The sequence below is a fragment of the Athene noctua genome, chromosome 3 (genome assembly GCF_965140245.1).
Source record: "Athene noctua chromosome 3, bAthNoc1.hap1.1, whole genome shotgun sequence".
NCBI lineage: Eukaryota > Metazoa > Chordata > Aves > Strigiformes > Strigidae > Athene > Athene noctua.
In genome coordinates, this window is record NC_134039.1 from 9,824,113 (window position 1) to 9,843,771 (window position 19,659).

Below are 19,659 nucleotides of genomic sequence, written 5' to 3' on the forward strand. Positions count from 1 at the left end.
CTGTTTGTGTACAAATGATACCATCTCACCAAGTTAAGCTACAATATGCATGATTATTCCACAGAAAGTACCTGGCCTCTGTTTCTAAAATAAGTTTTTGTAACAAGTATCTTTGAAATCCAGTGTTTATTTTCTTATTTAGCTAAATATATGGAATGAATTAACATCAGTTCTATGAATTTTATGTCTCCTTACAGGTGTTGTAGACTTTCTGAGGAGACCTAAACATTTGACTGAGAGTTATTAAGCCAGTGGGTTTTTTTATCCTGAGTGTCTCTATGCCTGATAACAAGTTGTGCCATGTTGAAAGTTCATAGCAAAAATTAATCCTAAAAATGCACTGAGTTTTATGATGAATTTATATTGCTAACATATTGCAATCTTTCAAGATTGTTTTCCAACTCACACTGACTTCAGGAAGGTAAGCCTACTGAAACCAGGGGTTTTGTCGTTGTCATTGTCATTATCTGTATAGTTTAGATCTGGTACAACATATCCTCCAATACCATTGTGTGAATTGGAGCCTAATCCTATTTTCTTTGAAGCTGGCTAGCAGAAATCTGCTGGTTTCAATGGGGGGATAATTCCTTTCTGTGAATAAGGAAAAGCATTTACGTAAAATAATACTGTCAGAAATGAAGAATTCCCTAGTGGTGTCTATAAACTCAGAGAGCCGAAATTCTCACTAAATGTTTATTTCAGAAACAATGAAGCACTGCATGTTTTACACTGACATGAACAGCTAGAACAATGCAAATTGCCTACAAAAGTAATTATTTAAGATTTTCTCTGTCCATTATAACGTTGTCTTGTCTTCCCTTTGTGATTTTTACCTCTTGGTATTCTTCTATCTGTTGTGAAGGATACTGGTTTACTATTTGCTCTAGTGATTTTTATTCCTGTAGTGACAAGGATAATACTGATTGCAAAGCTAACAATATGCTGACAATTAAAAGGAAATATCTCTATATGTCAGTGATAGACTCAGTCACACGTGTACTTCTATATTTATCATTATTTTCAATTCCCATTGCTATTACATATGAGAACTGAAAGTTTCTTGTGTCCGGTTTAAATGTATGTATTTAATTTGTTTAATGCCCTCTGGCTTCATGTTTAGGAGTGTGGAAATTTAAAAGAAAAAGTGGTATTTCTAATGTTATATAGTACCTGTGCTTATTCCATTATAAAATTGGCATTTTTCATTTTGGAGCTTTTGGTATTTTATTATGCCTTATATCTCTCTAATCACAATATATAGCAATGATTCATAACATATTTCCTTATGGAACTGGTGACGTATGCTTCCAAGCAGCTAGAAGAGAATACTCTTGGGAATATTAACAATGCTCATGAGTATAACATAATGAAACCTATTTTCATCCCTGGCATTCATGCTTTTAGGCTATTCAAGAGGTATAAAGGACCTGGATATAGGCTATAATGAATTCCAGCCTGAAGGGAGCTTCCAGACAGACAACCATAGCTGGACACTCTTTCCTGCTGCCTGTGGGGGGACCGAGCTATTTCTGAACCACTCATGCAGTCCAGCGTGCAGTCAGCTGGCCCAGATGAGAGCAGGACCCAGGCTGCTCTCATCTTTGCTGGGACTAGGGCTTGCCTTGGACATGCAAAACCACCAGGCAGTTGTTACTGTCATTTTGACAGACTGCTGTACCCTTGGCACCCAGCAAGGCTGAGACTCTGATTTAATCTATTTAAGTGAAATTGCACCGAGGTGAACACATGCCAGGACAATTTTTCACTTCTCCCGGCAATCAAGGGCATCTCTCCTGTTCTCTGTGTTGCCAGCCCCTCTCCTAGCTCCCTCCTGCCTCTTGGTGATGCTGCATCCCCATCCCATCCCTGTGCCAATCCCTACTTACAGCAGGTCTGTCCTTCCTTCCTTTGTGTGAATGTTTCTTGGGGCATCCCCTCAGTTTGAGAAGAGCTACACAAATGCGTTTCAAACCAGGGGCACTGGCAGGCAGCTGATGCAGTAGCAGATCTCCGTCTCCTGCATGTTCAGGTAGCCCAGGTATTGCTTTATTCTGTGCCAGCTAGTGGGAATGCCATAGTGCTTCAGAGCATTAAAATAAAACAAGAAAAACATGAAAGCTATCAATGTAATCTTATTTCTTACAAAGAGAAGGCCACAGAATTTTTGTCCTTTCCACAATTAAAATAAAGGAAGGGGTTACGGGAGGACACAGCACTCTTTTTTGAATAGTAAGAGGGCGGCTTCCCTTACCCTTTCTGCTTTGGAAGAGCCAGTGGTGTACTCTGTGAAGGAGATGTTAAATTTCATGCTCTAGAGCTTAAGCCAATATCAGGCTCCCAAAGATCAAGAACCCAACGCGGGATGTGTTACTTCTGACCACTGCAGGATTCCTTCTGTCTTCTTCAGCTGGGTGGTGTGGGGACAGCTCCTGCCAGGAGCTGGGTACTGCACTCGGCAGACTCGCCTTGAGCCAGTTGGGCACTTCTGCTGATCCTGAAATGAAGGTGCAGAGATGTCAATTAAAGAGAAACTTGTGTTTTCAAGTTCATCAAGTCAGAGGGACTAAGGCTCCAACCTCAGAGCAGCGTGTTCTCAGGAAGAGACCCGGAGGAAGTCCAGCCTTACACCCTGGCCCAGTGAGCTAGAGGGACCAAACGAGAGTCCCCACCAAAGCTGGTGCCTGGGTATCACCCCATCACCACCTGAACACTCCTGAATTTGTTACCTCTGACAAACCTGAGCCTTCACAGGAGTCAGGCAGTCAAACTGGCTGATCACACAGACCAACTCCTGTGTTATCGCTCCCCCAGAGAGGTGGAGGGATGGGGTTACTGAGTCCCGAAATTCTGTGCTTTGACATCGCTGTGATCATGAAGCTGAATGTTTTTGCAGAGACAATCTTGCAGAGAGATAATCCAAACTGTAACTTGCACCTTAAGGACAGTCAGGGGGGAAGAGACGTGGAGCCAAGACTCTCACATGAAGGCCTCATTGTCGGTCCAGCAAACTGGCTGTACTGGAGCATGCCAAAATGATTTCACCCCACACCAATTTCCCATTTCTACTACAAGAGACCATCAGCCTTCTCTGGCCATGGGCACGGGGATGGCTTCTTTCCTAAAGGAAACATATGATTTGTCTTAACCCTGGCCACAATTTATACATCTGCATTGGTTTTAAGTTTTCAAGATGTCTTCATGATAGAGATAACCACCTTAATTTAAAATGAAGAAAAACGTAAAACCGATGAATTCCGTTGTACTTCAAAGATCCTGAAAGCAGAGGTGAGGGGTCCCTCAGCTCTAAGACCTTGGTGCTGATTTCCAGGTCCACCGCAGCAGGACGGGCCCAGGAGGGTTTCTTAAAGGTGAAAGCCTCCCGGGGGGGAGGCAAGCTCCGGCCGGGCAGCGCCTGGGCGTGCCCGTGTTTTTCTGCCAGTTCCAGTTCCATGGAAACCCTACAGGAAACCCTCGCCCGCTTGGCGAATGGGGAAAATTCACCTTTTTTCTGGAAAAACTTTCCAGACCTAAATGTGGTGCAGGTTCAACAGGGGCCCTGCCCGCCGCCGGCGCGGCCCCGCTCCCGCCCGGGCTCTGCAGGTGCACACGCCAGACCCGCGGGGCCGGGGCCGGCCCTCGGCCTCGCCTCAGCCCGGCCCCGCAGAGCCCGGGGGGGGCGCTCAGCCCCGGGGCGAGGCCGCCCGGCCCGCGGCCTGTGCGGCGAGGACTGGGGTCTTGGGCAGGCCGCCCCCCCCCGCCGCGCCGGGGGCTCAGCCCCGCTGAGGCGCTGCCCAGCGGCCCGGGAGAGCGGCGGCGGAGCCCCGAACCCTCGGCGCAACAAAGGCGGGCCCGGCGCGGCCGCCCGCAGGGCAGCGGGGGCGGCCCGGCCCGGCCGGGGCGGGGCGGAGGGGCCGCCCCACGCCTGGGCCGCCGCCGGGGCGGGCGGCGGGGAAGGGGAGGAGATCGCGGGGCGCCACCGCCCCCCGCCCCGCCGCGCCGCGCCGCGCCCCGCCCCGCCGCGCCCCATGGTGCCGGCGCGGGCGCGGGGCCGAGGCAGAGGCTGCGGGGCCGGCGGGGCGCTCACACGCCGCGCCCGCCGCCGCCCGGCATGGAGGGCGCTGAGGCGGCCGCCCGCGGCAGCAGCAGCAGCCTCAGCCCCGCGCAGCCCCGCTGCAGCTCCGGGCCGGGCGAGGCGGCGGCAGCGGCCATGGAGGAGCCGCTCGGGGAGGCTCCGTCCGCGGAGGTAACGGCGGCAGCGAGGAAGCAGCAGGGGGTGAAGCGGCATCACCACAAGCACAACCTGAAGCATCGCTACGAGCTGCAGGAGACCTTGGGCAAAGGCACCTATGGCAAAGTCAAGCGGGCCATCGAGAGGTTTTCTGGCAGAGTGGTAAGGCAGGCGGAGGGGCTTCTCTTTGCCTTTCTGTCACATATATATGCATACACCCCTATATAACAGTTTTCTTGCCAGCACCTACTCCGGAGCGGAGCCGGCCGGGTGCATCTCCTCAGGGACCCGTTCGGAGCCCCGTCCGTGTCTCGGTGGGCAGGAGCCCGCCGTGGCCGCAGCCCGTGGGGGCCCGGGGCAGCATCCCACCCGTGTCAGTGCTCGCTTGGGTCCAGGGCTTTGTCTGGAGTGCAAATCCTATACAGAAAGGGTTTGGTTTTTTTTTCTTTCTTTTAGGGGGAGTGGTGGTGGTATTGTAGTAACACATAGGTACATTTTAAAAGCATGTGTTATTATTGGAAAAATAGGGTGGCTTATTGTTTTTGTTTTGTTTTTGCATGCGAGTCCACTGTGAACAGTTGTTCTTTCCCCACTGGAAATTCACAGTTCAGTGAAACCTGTCACATCCCCTGGCTAACCAAAGCCTCTCACAAAGTACAGAAGGGCAGACGTTGGTTCTCCAGTTAAAAATGCCGTGATTCAGTCATACTTTTGTGACCTGAACTTTGCTGACACATAAAAAAAATTGCGGGGACTACAACCCAGCCCCATTGGTTTTTACAATCCGTTTCAGCGCTCAGTGGTGCCGGCTGGCTCGAGACTTGAAGCAGCCCGGAGGTTGTCCAGCAATAACTCAGTTTCAGCATTTCCTCATCGGTACAGCGCTCCAGCAGGGCGCAGAAATGCAATTGAAGAAATATACACATTAGTCAGAGTTATTGTCATTTTTCCTTCCCTGAACTACGTAACTATTCACAGAGGGCAAGTGAATGAGGGGCAGGCGTTGCATTAAAGACTGTCCAGAGAAATAGATGGCTTTCTAAAGAGTTCTTAACGCTGCTTTTCATATGAAGTAACTGAGTTTTCACTAGACTTCATCTAAAAGCAAGACATTTCCCTAGTGACGTTACAGGTTTTGTCTCGTTCATCTTTCCTTTTTGGTTGCCTGGAATCTCAGCACGCACCCAGAGGCAGAAGCAACTGTAAAACAGAAAATGAAATTGCAGATGCCACAGCTTTAATAAGGGACACTTACTTTGCAACTGAATATCTTTGTGTCGACAGTGGAAATGAGAGTTTCAGCCAAGTTGTGGAGTCATATCATGTATACTTTCAGTTTATTAGCTCATTTGGAGGCTGGCTGAAGAGAAACCAGAGATGGACATCTCTGCACATGCTCACTCCAAGTCCGTGATTTTTAAAGTTTGCTGTCTTGGCTGTTTTACAATTTCAGGCTAACAAAAGCTCCAGGGCTATGTTATATACTATTATTTTGCAAGTAGGTAGATTATTTTTGAGTTGTGTTACAAATGTAGTAAATAAGCAAATACATCAGAAGACCTTTTTAAAAAGACTAGATACATTTTTTAAAAAGGTGACTATTGTAAATGAGATTTGTCTTTGGGAAGGGCCTTCACAGAGGAAAGGATGTAGCACAGATGTGTATCTCCTCTTAAGTCAACAAAACACCAGGTCTTTCCGTATTTTGTTGACTGTCAAGCACTTCAGCTACACAGCTAAGGATACTTAGATGATGCGCTCTGAGCTGAATTTATACACCTGATGCCATCTTGAAATGGAGAGAGTCAGAATCAGAATACCCATGCAATCTTAAATGCAATAAAAATGTTACACCAGCTCTATCAGCTGGTATGTAGAAGCTAAACAAATCCTTACTGGGGTGTGAGTTTTATACTGTAGTGATACAAGCCTTGGCGTGTGGCACTTTATAATTATTAACTAGTCTGCAGGCGAGTTCTGGTCTAACATGTCTGTCTGAACTTTAACATCTGTGAGTGTATGTAAAATACCCACATTTTGTCTGCTTACAGAATAAAAGCTAGTTGTCAGGAATCCAGCCAGAGCTAAGTGAATGGAAGATGCTTCTTGTTTTCTGACAGTTCCCTGTCTGACTGTTGCAGTGAACACTGATAGCTTTCCATGGGTGAGACGAGAGCACCGACAGGACTATTGATCGGAGAGAGGCAGAGTTTTCCTTCAGTTCCCCCTCGAACCATTCTCTTCCCTTTCCTCTCCTCAGTTCTCATTTAGTGGGCAGCGTTAATGAGCGGGTTGAGCCTGGTGTCCGTGTCCAGCAGAGGATGCAGTGAGTGATCTTGCACCACTTCCAGTGCAAATCACCTCACAGCCAGCAGCCAGGTAGTGAGAGTCCCAAGGTCGCTCTAGTCCCATCTGTATTCTGCTACTGGTTTAGCTAATAATCTTTTTCTTTGCTCAGTGGTAAGCAGATATTTGAAGCTGTATAGTAACAGATTGCATTGCTGGACCTTGGCAGCCGCATTGTGTTCCCAGTCATCAGCCTTGTCCAAGTGATTCTCCTATTTGGCCTTTCTGCTTTTTTTGTCCGTTAACAATCTCTTTAGCTGTATGGCATTTCATAAAGATATTTTCATGATTAGCCAGGCTTTTCATATGAAGCACAAACTTGGGATTTGTCATCATCTGTATAAATAGAGAGCTCAGGAATAAAATAAAAGTTGGCAGATTTGAGTTAGTGAAGTAAAACAAAGGTGAGAAGACAGTTCAATCCAAGGTACAGATGTGCTTTAGTCCTGTGCCATTGGAAATCAATAGCAGGATTTCTGTTGACTTGAATGAAAGTAGTATTTGGCACATTAACAGATTGTAGGTTTATTCAGATTGTTGTAACTTCTTTGTCTTTCCTCTTAACTCAGTGGAACGTGATCATAAAGCTTTCTGCCATAAAGCTCCAGGGTAGATTGTATGATACGTTTAGTTTGTTATTGGAAACAACTTCTGTGGATTTGTGTATTAGTTACCACAGTGACTACAGACAGTATTGCATGCTGCATGAAGCAGTTAAAATATTGCCCACTACATGATGTATGAAGTGCCTGATTTTGCCAGCAAGATTTCCTTCATTAGTACTGGCTCAGTATACACTGTAACTTATGGTATTTTAAATTAAGGCACCTGTTAGTAAGTGTAAGGATGAAGAGATGATATCACAAGCCTGTGAAGTAGCACTCATGTTGACGTTTCTGTGGGTATTTTCTCCACTTGTCATATTGCACGTTAAACCAAAGAACTGAGCTTTTGTCATGTTATGTATTCAATGTTTGTTAGCCAAGAAATCCAGTTACACTTATGTCAGCCTTAGATAAGCTGTGTATTGACCACCTCTGGCTGATCACATGCATGGTGCATGAGGATGGTAGATGCTGCTGGGTTCTTCTTTGAGTAAGTTATTCCAGTGGAGTAAATACTCCTTACAAAGCAACTTTAAATTACAGACAGGTGTTTTTAGTCTTGTTATTTGTGTGTTCCTGACATCATACAGAAAGCAATGCCTGGATACAGAAATGCATTAATATTAATTCATGTTAGTAAAGAAGCACGTAGCTCTCTAAAACATGGAAGACACCAGGTAAACCCTGTTAGGCTTCCTGGAGTACTCCCAGCAGAGTTTAACCCAGGGTTTGATACCCCAGCCAGCTTGCAGCTGCCTGTGGGTGCCCTCCTGTGAGGTGCTCTGCTGGGAGTCATTTGCTCTCCCTGCCACCCCTGGACCTAGAGCTTGCTAACATGGCTGGTTCGTTGTTACAGCCTCTCATAAAGAACTCTGTATTATTTGAGCTTCCTTTCAGTTACCATTTGTACTCAGGAGAGATTTTGCAGTTTGCAGAAGCCAGGAGCTTTTCTCCCTTCCTTTCCTTAGGCTGCACTTGGGCCTCCCCTCCGCCTTCACCCCTCTCTCTCTGCCTGAGAGCCAGGACATCTTTTCTTCCTCCTCACCAGCAGGTGGAGGAAGCACTATTCTCCTCCAGCCGTTCCTCCGGAAAGTTAATTATTTTGGGAATTGATGACAAGCTGCAGCCCAACATGAAAACCAGGCATGCGGTGCATATTTGTGCAGGCTTGTTATGTGTGGTGGTACTTGTTTATCTCTTTCGCATGGAAGTGCAGGTAGAAGGATGTTGCCAAATGAAACTGGTTTCCAAATTAAAATCTTGTAAAGAGTTCCCAAACTGTAAAGCAACAGAAATATTTTTAGTTGCAACTCCAGTGCAAATTAACGCTTTGAAACAGCTCTGCTTCAAGATGCTTTTGGAGAGTCGCACAGGCTTTTTGAAACCCTGAAACAGCAACAGATTACTTGAGAGGAGGACCTTTGCTTTGCTGATTGTATTTCTCCATATCATGACAAAACCAAAACATGAATACCAACAATGACAGCTCTGTCATGTCAGTAATTAAGGCCTTGTTGGCCACATTACCATTTGTTTGTTTGCTTGCGGTGTGGTTTTTAAGGGTTCCAAATAACAAGATAAAAGCATGCTCGTGGGTCACTGAGGACAGTGAAAGCCAGGTGGAATGTTTGTCCCAACTCTCTGGTCTACTTTGCTGATATCGTAGAAAATGTCAGTACCCCTTTCTTCCCTCTTATGCACATGAATTCTCTTATCTTTAATGACATGTTATATTTCTGTTTTTTTGTCTGAGAATTTGTGTTTCAGTTAGCACCTGGGTCACTACTTAATATTGATTTTTATTTTTTTTAAATCTTGCTCAGTGTGCATCTTCTGCAGGATAATATCCAAATCTGGTGTGGAACTGGTGGTTGGGATTTTATTTGAGGTTCTTTGTTGTTCTTGTTAAAATATCTTTCTTTATTGCAGACACCAGTGGAAGTATCTCCACAACACTGCTGTGATGTGAAGTGCTTGTACAGTATTTTGCACAGCAGGATCCTGATTTGTGAATGTGGCTTCCACAGCTAGGATAATACACTTGAATAATAGTAACAGTGGCTTGTATCACTACCTAGTTTTATGCATGAGAAAGAAAAACTTGATGATTAAAGCCAAAATCATCAGAAGCGTTGGCTACTTTTGAGTGCACAACCTAATACCTGTTTTTTCCAGGAATGTAGAGTATATAGCACCAGGGTCCTACAGATGACAGCCACCTCTTGCAGATCTCAGTCTCTCCTGCCTCCTGGTCTCTCTCTTTACCCTGGGCTTTTGTTCCTGCATGACGTTCAGCTTCAGTCTCCATTCCTGGCCTTTGTGTAGTCCACTTGCGCTGCTGCCTCCTGCTTTGTTCTGGATGCCAGCGTTGTGACCCGTGCAGAGAGCGCTGCCTTGCTCCCTGCTTCCGAGCTGGTAGCTGCCAGCAGGATCTGTGCAGCCTGTGGTGGGTGCTGCATGCACCTCTCCTGCCATGCGGCACTTATGTGGGGCCAGAGGCTCATCAGTGGAAGAGGGATTCTTGCAATATGTATTGCCAAAAACCTTATTTATTTAAGATGTGCAAACTGACTTCCTTTAGGGACTCAGGATGTGACTAAATCTGGACAATGTTTTCATGGTGCTGAAGGCATGTGAGTGAAATTCAGGTCGTCCTCTGTAAAAATTGTACTAAAGTATGCATGGAAATTCTAGATTTGGAATGAATAGAAGTTGGAAAACATATATGGGCTTGAAAATTGTTTTGCTGTTAATTTGTTGTTTGTGCCACCCTTGATGTGTTCTGAGACTCTGGTTTAGGACAAAAAAAAAAAAAGGAAAAAGAAAAAATCATTGGATTTAATCTAATGTAATTCACAGTGAATATTGTGGGCTTATTACAACAGGAGTTACTACCTGATTGTATAAAATTACTACAGTCTTCACAATAAACACCTGTATAACTAAAATGCCAAAAAAGACCTGAACATCAGAGAAGAGAAATAACTGATTGCAGCGTGCAGGTCATTAGGGGAAAGGCACTAGTACAAAATACTTGCTTTCTGCACTGAAAATTGTTGTTGAAGAAGCAGATTTTTTTTTTTCAGGGAACTATGGTTCAGTGGTATGAAAGTCTGAATTAATGACTAGCCAGTAAGGGGTCATCTGAATACGTTAGCTTGTCAAATCTTTTACCAAATTAAAGAACAAAATGTTCTTTCTGAAATCCTTCAATGATGTTGGACTCTGTTACAGGTGAAGAAATTAAGTTTGAGAGACTGTTGCTCCCCTCTCCCTTGGATTGAACAAGTTTGGGCAGGTCAATTAACTTCCCCGTGTGTCAGTGTATCCCTTTCTGGAGGGATACTACTTAATATAGGGAAGTTAGACTAATTGACAGGGAACATTTGGGCCTGATACATACCTAGTGTGATCCTTCTAAATGTGAAATTCACAACAGAATTTGAACCAATATTGATAAGTCAGCCTTCAGCTAAAAACACCATAAAATGCCTAAGCTTTATTACAAATGGTTTCACGGCACCATATGCCAGAGAACACAACAGAATGGGAATTGCTTGTACAAAGTCTTTCATTAGATATGGCTAAAATATACTGTGTTTTTTGGTGGCATGTGTTCTAAAAATTATTATTATTTTTTAAGAACCACAATGTGGATTTGCCATGTGGAGACAATTATTGTATATACTGTGGTTTGGGGTCATACATGTTGAATAAAACTGTGTGGAATGTGCAGTTCTTGTGAGCAATTGTTTATTCTTTAGAGAACTGTAATTGTAGTTAGTCTGTGTTTTGTCTGGTAAATAAATAACTAGAGAGTCTTTGCTGGAGTGAGAATTGGGAGGAGGCACGTGGTGGTCACGACAGTGCCAAGGAAGAATGTCGAAATGTGGGTTGAAAGCCAGTTCCAGGTATATCAGCCTTGAACACCAGCAGGTCAGCATGTGTACAGCCATGGTAATCCAAATGCAAAGCATATGGGATGTGTTTCCAAAACCCACATACCAGGGATTTGGAAATTGGCTGCTGACCTTTGCTTTGACGTGGGCATCTCCCTGGCTTGAGTCTCCGCCTCCTGTACCATGCTTGCATACCCTCTGTCTACATAAGCCAGGATGCTTCTTACGGTACAACCATGCTCCTCTCAGCAGAACGCAGTTCTCCTCATTGTCATCTTGTACATTCTTCCTGTGTGAAGTGGAACCATGGCTTATGTTTTCTGCTGCAGCCCTGGATGATGATCCAAAGCCAGAAGCGCGGGTTTGCCTCTGGTCTTGGGGTGGGATAGGACCTTGCAGCATGGATGGCAAGAAGTGGTGGTGGCAGCTGCCAACTCCTCCTCTGTGCGGTGGCCAGAGCCTCAGCAACTCCTGACCTGGGCAGTGGTGGAGATGCTGCTGGTGCCCGGCTCTGGCATACAGCTTTTGTGGTTTGCCTGCCACCAGTGATGGTGTGCTGGTGTGAGAATCTCTGACCTACAGAGAATATTGATCTTGTCTCTTCTTGCCTCCTATGTAAGTCAGGAATTGTCTCTAATTGTCCCAAGTGTGCACCGGACACTTCATTGAAAAAGCTCTCATCATTAGCCTTGATATGTCAATGTGCTTGGGATAGTTGGTATGTCAGAGGAAATGTCTCAGATGAAAAGGTCTCTGACTAAATATGCAAATGATACTTGTCAGAGTTTCCCTCAAATATCTTCCAACAGATGTGAGTACCATGTGTGTCCATTTAATAAACTAAACTCAAAATAATTTCCACTTTGCTAGATATATGGGGAATAGCTGGGGGGAGGCAGGGAGCAAACTACAAAGCAAGGTAAAAACTGCATATGTGTGGTGTTATATTTGATGACCAATTCATTAAAGCCATAAGTGTATCCAGGCTTTCAATAGTGTTCTCCTGCTGTTGCTTCCTGTACTCCCTGGCTACAAAATCAGTCTCTATGGCTCTCATTTGTCTTACCCACATGAAAGGCTTTGAGCATCTGCAAGTTATGATTTGAGAAGTATCTGCTTTTAAACAGAATATATTTATCACCGTGTCCTCACAGGCAACATTGTACATTATATAAATTAGGGGATTCTAGACCTTTGAACACTAGGGGGCTGGGTGAGATACTCCGTGAGCATACGGTGTCTGGCCATACCCATCAAACATCCTGGACCCACACCAAAAATGCCAGATGTTCAATAGATGTGGAGGCCCTCCTGTAACCTTTGCTTCATGTTGCAAAGCGGGGAGGGGGTGAGGTTGTAGCCATCCCTTGCTCTTGCGCTGTTTTAGTCCTCTCATTTGAACTCAGTATTTTTTTTACATTTGCACTGAAGACCATGGACCAACCCTCAGTTCAGTCTGTTAAACTATTGCATGATATAAATGCTTAGTGTTCCCTTGGTCTCCAAAGGCAGACAGGATTTGCTTCTAGCTCTGGTGGTTTACGAGACATCAGTCCTTAAAGCTGCCACTGACCCACGACGGGAAGCAAGTCCTGGGTCTTGCTCAAGTGTGAACTTTTTTAGGCTCTGTTTTTACTAATGGAGGAAAATAATAAAATACTTTAATGAGTGGTTCCCTTAATTAAAAAAAAAAAAAAACAAAAACCAAACTCCAGACACCCAGCAGCTCTGGGAAAAGGGATTGGCATGGCTGGCATTTTCAAAACTGTACCGGCCAGTTGTAGGTGAATGCAAAATCATAAAATAGCCACAGGTCTTGTGGTTTGTAAGTATTAGGAATACAGCTGAGGTTGCTTAGGTTAATGTGCGACCTATGTAACTTAATTTCTGGGCCCCTCCTTGGCTTTTTCCTCTCCCTGCCAGCATTTCCTACTTCACCTCAACCACACCTCCGGCTTGGTGCCGGAGGCCCTTTGCTGTTGGGTCTCCTGGGCTGCCAGCGTGGTGAAGGGGAGGGTTCCCTGCACCTTGTGTGGGGCTCGCTGCCTCCATGATGAAGCATTAGTGCTTGGTGGGCTGTTCCATCCCTCTTGCCTCGCCTTCCTGGGGAACGTTGGCCTGTGATGATCCCAGAGCCCCTCAACTACCCTGGCCCAGTGGCCAGCATGTGGGACGACTTAAGCAAAGAGGTTGGAGGAGCTGAGTGTCTTTGTTCTGAGGTCTGGCGGCTTGAGGAACTTGCAATTATCCTAATGTCTCACTGTGCTGAGGAGCTTAGTCAGCATATTTGGGCTTGAGTGCTACTGCCTTGGAATAAAGACACTAGTTAAGGGATATTAGGCTTAAAAAAAGATAAATTCATTGTTTTTGTGAAAAGATACCATGCCAAGTTTGGAGACTAAATTTAGCCATTCGTGGGTAGACCAGAAAGATTTGGGTCCTGGTGTTGATGGAGATCTCAAAGCCTCCATATGATGTTTCCCGTACACAAAAAGGCATTTAATCTCTGCTACAATTTCTAATCTCCATGGAATGCCTGATGGTGAATGATATCTCCCTTTATTTGAGGTACAATTGTGATTTTAAAAGTGAGTGTGAATATTTTTTAATCACAAAAGGTAGCAATGAAGGTTGAATAAAAATACCTGTTTGACTCATGTGGTAACTAAACATGTTCCTTTTTGTTAAATGGTGTTTTGTTGTGTTTTTTTGTCATTGATGCAAAAAGATTAAGTCTTTTGCACACCAGTTCGACAGGAGAAGATGGCAAAGCATTTTTTTAAAAAACCCAGCTCCTGAGGTACATGTTTGGAGCTGTTATTTGTTTATGTATTTTTGCCATTGCACTCTGCACAAATCAAATCTTGTAGCTTCCCTAGTGGGGTTTGGCTCAGGAAAAGGAGCAAAGGCCAGCCAGTCCCTCAGGTGGCTGGGGACTCCTGGTGCAATGCTGTACTCTGCAGCCGTTTTGGCAGAGCCCTACTGCAGGTCATTGTTTTGGCATGGGGGAAAAAGAAAGCTTTTGGGAGAAGAAGAGGGGAGAGTGCAACCTTCCTAGCTTGTGCATGCTCTAATGCCGTGTGGCCTGGAGCATGAGATAGCTGTGCCCCAGTGCAAGATGGAAATGCCTGTAAAATACCTGCTGGAGGTAATACAGGCTTAGCTGACCTGTGTAGGGATACAACTGGGAGGCATCCACGTTGCCCTCTAGGGAAGACACATTTTTAACCAGGCCTGCACATGAGGCATGGCATCCTTTGCACTCCTTTCCTCGACATGTTTAATTCTCTTCAAGGTGCTGAAATGATGTGAAATAATGAAATGGTGATCTGTGGGTTTAAGCTCCATCTCCTGTAGGAGTTGGTTGTCACATCTGTGTTTTGGGTGCCCAGGGGGTGAGTGGTTTCCCTGAGGTTCATCTGGAAAGTCTGTGGCAGAGCTGTGGGGAGAGCTTAGGTCGACCACAGCTCCAGTGCTGCACTGACCCAAGCCGGTCCTTGTATGGGTGTAACCATCTCAGGAAGGTCACTCATAAAGTGGATGTCCTCTTTTATGGCTGTAGTAACACTTTGAAGCGATGGTGCCAATTTTTTAAAAGCTTGACAACTGTTGTATCTCTGAGCCTGGTCACTACTGTGTACCATCACCAATTGTTACCACTCGGTCACCGTTGTGTCCTCATAACCTGGGAGGAACAACGGCCTTCAACTAGATCATGCAGTGCATTTACATCCAGGCCAGAGACTACCCATCTTTTTCAACAATAGGGTTTTCGCTGTGTAGAGTTAAAGAATTTTCTACCTGCCTCTCTGTTTCAGTAAAACAAACGTATTCTCCCACCCTGTCTGGCGTTTCATGATGAAAATGTGGCCTAATGGGACCTGTGAAATGCCTCGTTGTGGGTTGCGTATTGCTCACGAGGAATTCATCAGGGAGAAGGATTTCATGCTGTATTTTAACCTCCTTCCAGCCTTTCTTGGATAAAAGCAAAACCCTGCAGCCGCGAGTGTAATTGGTTATCGTTATTGGATGTCATTACTCACTCAATCCGAGTGTAAAACAAAAAAATCGCATCCCCTGTGATGTCTGTGGGTAAAATGCAGCTCTCGGTTACATTAACACTGTTGTAAACTGAAGAGTAGAGTTCGGCCCTTTGTTTCAATTGAAATATTTGTTTAACACAGGCAAGGACTAAACAATACACTTGAAAGCGATTTGTGTTATTGTCTGTAGAGCAGAGCTTGTATTTTATGAACTGGCTGATCATAAAGACAGCATAAATCATGTAAAGCATTCTCATTTACTTTTTCTTTCTTTTTTTTTTTTTTTGCAGATGGGGCTTGTAGAGTAGAGTTGCAGTCAAATGTCTGCTCCAGGATATTTTAGTTGAACTGTGTGAGTCCATTAAACAAATGTAATGGCTTTTTGGAAAGAAGCGCTGCGTGTTTCAAACCAAATGTTTTACATAGAGAACATCTGGGTAGTTCTGGGTGTTTGTATGTAGAGCACATCAGACAGCAGCCGTAGTGAGCTCAGCTGGGAGGTTGCCTGGGATGTAGTTGTAGGATATGACAGTTCAGTTATTATGAGGAATAATTCCTATGAAGTATTGCCATAAACTGAATGTTTGGCACAAACAACTGTATCTTCGTTTTACTGTACACCCAAGTTATTCTTCTTATCTGCCCAGCAAAACTCTAAACGATGTTTAAACAACCCAGTAAATGTTGGCACTTCTGAGCTGCGGCATGAGCATTAAAGCAAGCTTGAGGAAGCCGTTACCGTTAAGGGGAAAACGAAGCTTGCTGTGTTTTCAACGAAGCACTCTTGATTCCTGCCACGGGCAATGCAGTGTGAGTGAGCGATGAATGCAGTATGTACAAATGGTTTGTGGGGTTGAGTTGGAAATGATCGATGTTGCAGTGGTGTTGGGTGTTGTTGCTTTGAGGAATGTGAAAATGCAAAACTGGTGAAATGCATGTAATTAGCCTGACATTAGAGTTTATTTGGGCTACTGGAAGAGCTTTAATATGGTTAAATTAATAAGCCTGCATTTGCTTCACAGCATCAGAGGTAATAGATTTCCAGGAAATGTAGGAAATGTTGAAAAACGTCTTATCTGGGAGTCAGTTCTTAAATTATTTCTGCAGTTTAACTGAGGAATGCGTGGTTTAAATGAGATTAAAGTTGTAATTTCCAGAGTAGCAATGCAGCTTCCTCTTTCAGGATTGTTTAAGTAAAAAGTTAAACAAAGTGGGTTAGGCAGTCTCTTGCTCCAGTCCCTTGTGGACAGCAATTCACATTGCGCAGTACTGCTTTAATAGTCCTGGTCGGTCTGACATGATTTGTGGTATTTGCTGCGATGAATTTCTGGACTGAGCAGTGTGAGAGGGAATTGCTCCTCATTCTGAGGAAGGTGGTATGTCCAAGTCTGTGTGAAGGTCACAGGCAGGGTGAAGTGGGAAGCCTGCGCTGCTGCTGCTGCTGTTGCACTACCTAACAGCTTAGTTTTTGGCAAGGGGATCCCAGAAATCTGAGTGCTAACGCTCCCTTGTTCATCTGACCCCGGCCAAAACATGTGCCAAAAAAGGTGTTTGTGCATGTTGAAAAAGGGGGCAACAGTTCTGCAGATCACAGGGTCTGGAGGAGTTCTTTGCCAAAAGCTTTCCATCTAGAAAAAAAATGGCTTTGCTGTTTCTCCCCTCCAAAGTTAACCCTCCCCCTAACTACTTATAACAACTGCCTGCAGTTGTGAACTCCTAGCAAGGAAAGCTAGAATTATGCGTTTAAGGCTGAAAAATGGCTTGATCGCCAGGCGCTTAATTGTAGGAAAGCGTAATTCATTCCTCGCCCTCTCACGTCTATTCCAAGCCCAGGTGGCCACAGGGAGCAAGCGTGTTCCTGTTTCTGTGTTACTCTCTCCACTGAGCCATTAGGGTGGCCCTGGTAATTTACTTTCAATAAATAGAAGGGAACAACAGGAGGTTCCTCTACCTTCAGGGGTATAAATATTTCTCAGAAATCAGAGACGAATGGGGAAGAAATGTTAGCAATCTCCTTTCCTCCCTCTATAGCAATTCCACCACGTTCTGTCATAAATTCTAGGACAGTCCCTTCCAAAAAGAGACCATTAAATAGGTAACGTCCAAGGCTGAACAATGTAATACCGAAGCAGTGCTTTTATAAAAACAAATTTAATATTGCAAAGTGATCTGCAAGCCCTGGAGCAAAATAACCTGGGTGAGGCTTTGATACACAATTGCCAGTCTTTGTTTTCTAAGAGTATTTTTCCAGATAGGATGTGGGTTTATGGTTCACTAGATTCTCACCAGGAAGTGGTATTTATATTTTGATCCATTTTAGATCAATTTAGAAAAATATACTAGATATAGGTGCTTCTGAGAGTTCTGTGTCATTAACCCTTCCAACTATGCTGTTTACACACATCTATATACTTTCTGTGATACCATCTCTGTGGCCAACCATCCTTGTGCAATGAATCCTTGCTCATCAATGTTAATCCAAAAGTTTAAACTCTATAAACTCAATTTTAAAATCTCACCACACTTCAAAATTCCACTGGGTTAATTAAGAATTTGGGGCGGTCAAGCAATATGGTGTTGGGTTTCAATGAGCGTTGGGGTGCCTGAAGGTACGGATATTTCTTCAAAAGAAGAAAGACTCTTTCCAAGTTTTCCTTGTAGTTTTGTAATTCTCATGGTGAAATAGCACTTCCTTTTGTCTTCAAACAACTGGAGAACCAGGAGAGCAAAATTAAAAGATCAACGCAATACCAGGTGACTTTGCATTTGTGGTAGATGAGGCATTGTAAAGATGTGCAAAGTTCTCAGTGGTTCTGAGGTTTCTCTGAACTTGTAGAAACTTTGGTGAAAGAGAGAGAATAAGCTGAGTTACATTTATTTACCTACAACTTCCTCAAGCGGAATGTACCAATGAATGAAAATGGGCCGTCAGGTGGCTTCTTGGAAAAAAGTAGTTCTTAGAAGGAGTTTAAACAATGTCCAGTCCCCTTCCTTGTTTAATGTAAAATACAGCCTTGCACTGATATAGCACCTTTTACCTAAACATGTGCAAAATCACTTTAGAAACTCTGGTAACTGCTGAGGTTGCTATTATTTAGCAATTATTTAACAGAACGTTGCAATAGTTTGCAACAGTTGCTTAGAGGGTGTGAATAACTTAATTTCCAATTTAAATTATCGGGAGGAATTACAGGAGACTGTCATTTTCAAACTGGAACTAGATCCAGGCACCAGGGCTTTAGATCTCTCTTCCTAAGAAAGTCATAAAAGGCTTTTTCTAACGAAGTAGCCAGGATCTTGGTTTTGCATTTCATCCCCAAATCGGTGCCTTGAACAGTGTGCACTCCTGCTTTGGAGGATTACTTCAGTGTGGTTCACTGCTTATTCACAATGGAAGAAAAGCATTGAATTAAAGTCCCTCTCTGCTGCCCCAGGTTAGCATTTTGCATTACATCAGCAGCTGTGGTAGCTGTGAGACCAAGCTTCAAAATTAATGTGAAATCTATCTTCCAGTTTTTGAAGGGAGAATCTGTAATACCCATGTAACACTGAGAACAGTAAACTCGGGGCTTGTGAATTCTTTCACTCCTCTTTAACCTGACTTGCCAGTAATTTAATTAGTGCTAAACAGTCTGCATACAGACTTGCAGAAGTTAAAAGACTGACACAGGATTTGCTTCCAGTGACTTTTCCTCTTTTGCACATGTGCTGGATGGAGCTGTGCTGTGTTTGGAAGTTGATCAATAATGATTGCACAATTCTAACCTTATTTAAACTATGATATAAACAGACATGATAGAAATGGATGCTACCAGGTTTTTTTCTACTTAAAAATGAAGTCAGCTTTTTTTTCCTGCCTTTTTTTTTTCTCCCTCCCCCCCCCCCCCTTTTTTTTTTTTTTTTTTTTTTTCCTTTTTGGTTCCAACAAAATTGTAACCTGGAAGAAAAGCAGTTAGACTTTGTGAAATCCCAATTCAGTGTAGCATTTGGCTTCAGTAAATGTGGAAGCCAAAAATAAACATCTGTTTGGCAACTTCACCAGAAGTTAACTGTAAATGCAGTTTTCATCTTTTCAGTGAATGTGGCATTCAGTGCTGGTTAACATCTATTAAGGAGGAGCGATCCATAGTTGAGGTTGTAAAACATTTTTTTTCTTTTAATTACAGTTGTGAACCTCCTTTGCCTCGGGGAAATCCCCTACCCCAGTTTCTTTCCAGATATAATTTCTTATGTGCCAAAACATGAACTTCCTTTGAAAGCTAGAAGGTAGTTGGATGGGATATTTGTGGGTTATTAGACTTTGGAAAAGAGATGGTCTTCCATCGATCTGTGCATGACAGCCTCAAAACTTCAACTTGGCCTTTTTTTTTTCTCTTTCCTTTAGTCCTTCAGAATTAAATCATAAACCTCTTTTTTTTTTTCAGGCTGAGTTATGAACATTTTAAACTATTAGGTATTGCATCTTTGGATATTCAGAAGGATATATGGAGTTACACTTAGAAGTAAATTAGGAAAGATGTAAGCAGTCCTACTTTTTT

General features: G+C 44.0%; 1 protein-coding gene across 1 annotated transcript in view; it reads left to right on the forward strand.

Annotated features, from left to right (window-relative positions):
- Positions 1–4,078: 4,078 nt before the first annotated feature.
- The window catches only part of NUAK1 (NUAK family kinase 1), a 48,781-nt gene continuing 33,200 nt past the window's right edge, over positions 4,079–19,659 (forward strand). The window contains exon 1 of the mRNA XM_074901929.1: positions 4,079–4,390. Within this exon, the coding sequence (XP_074758030.1) occupies positions 4,109–4,390 (282 nt within the window). The 5' untranslated portion in view covers positions 4,079–4,108. The remainder of the gene's footprint in view (positions 4,391–19,659) is intronic.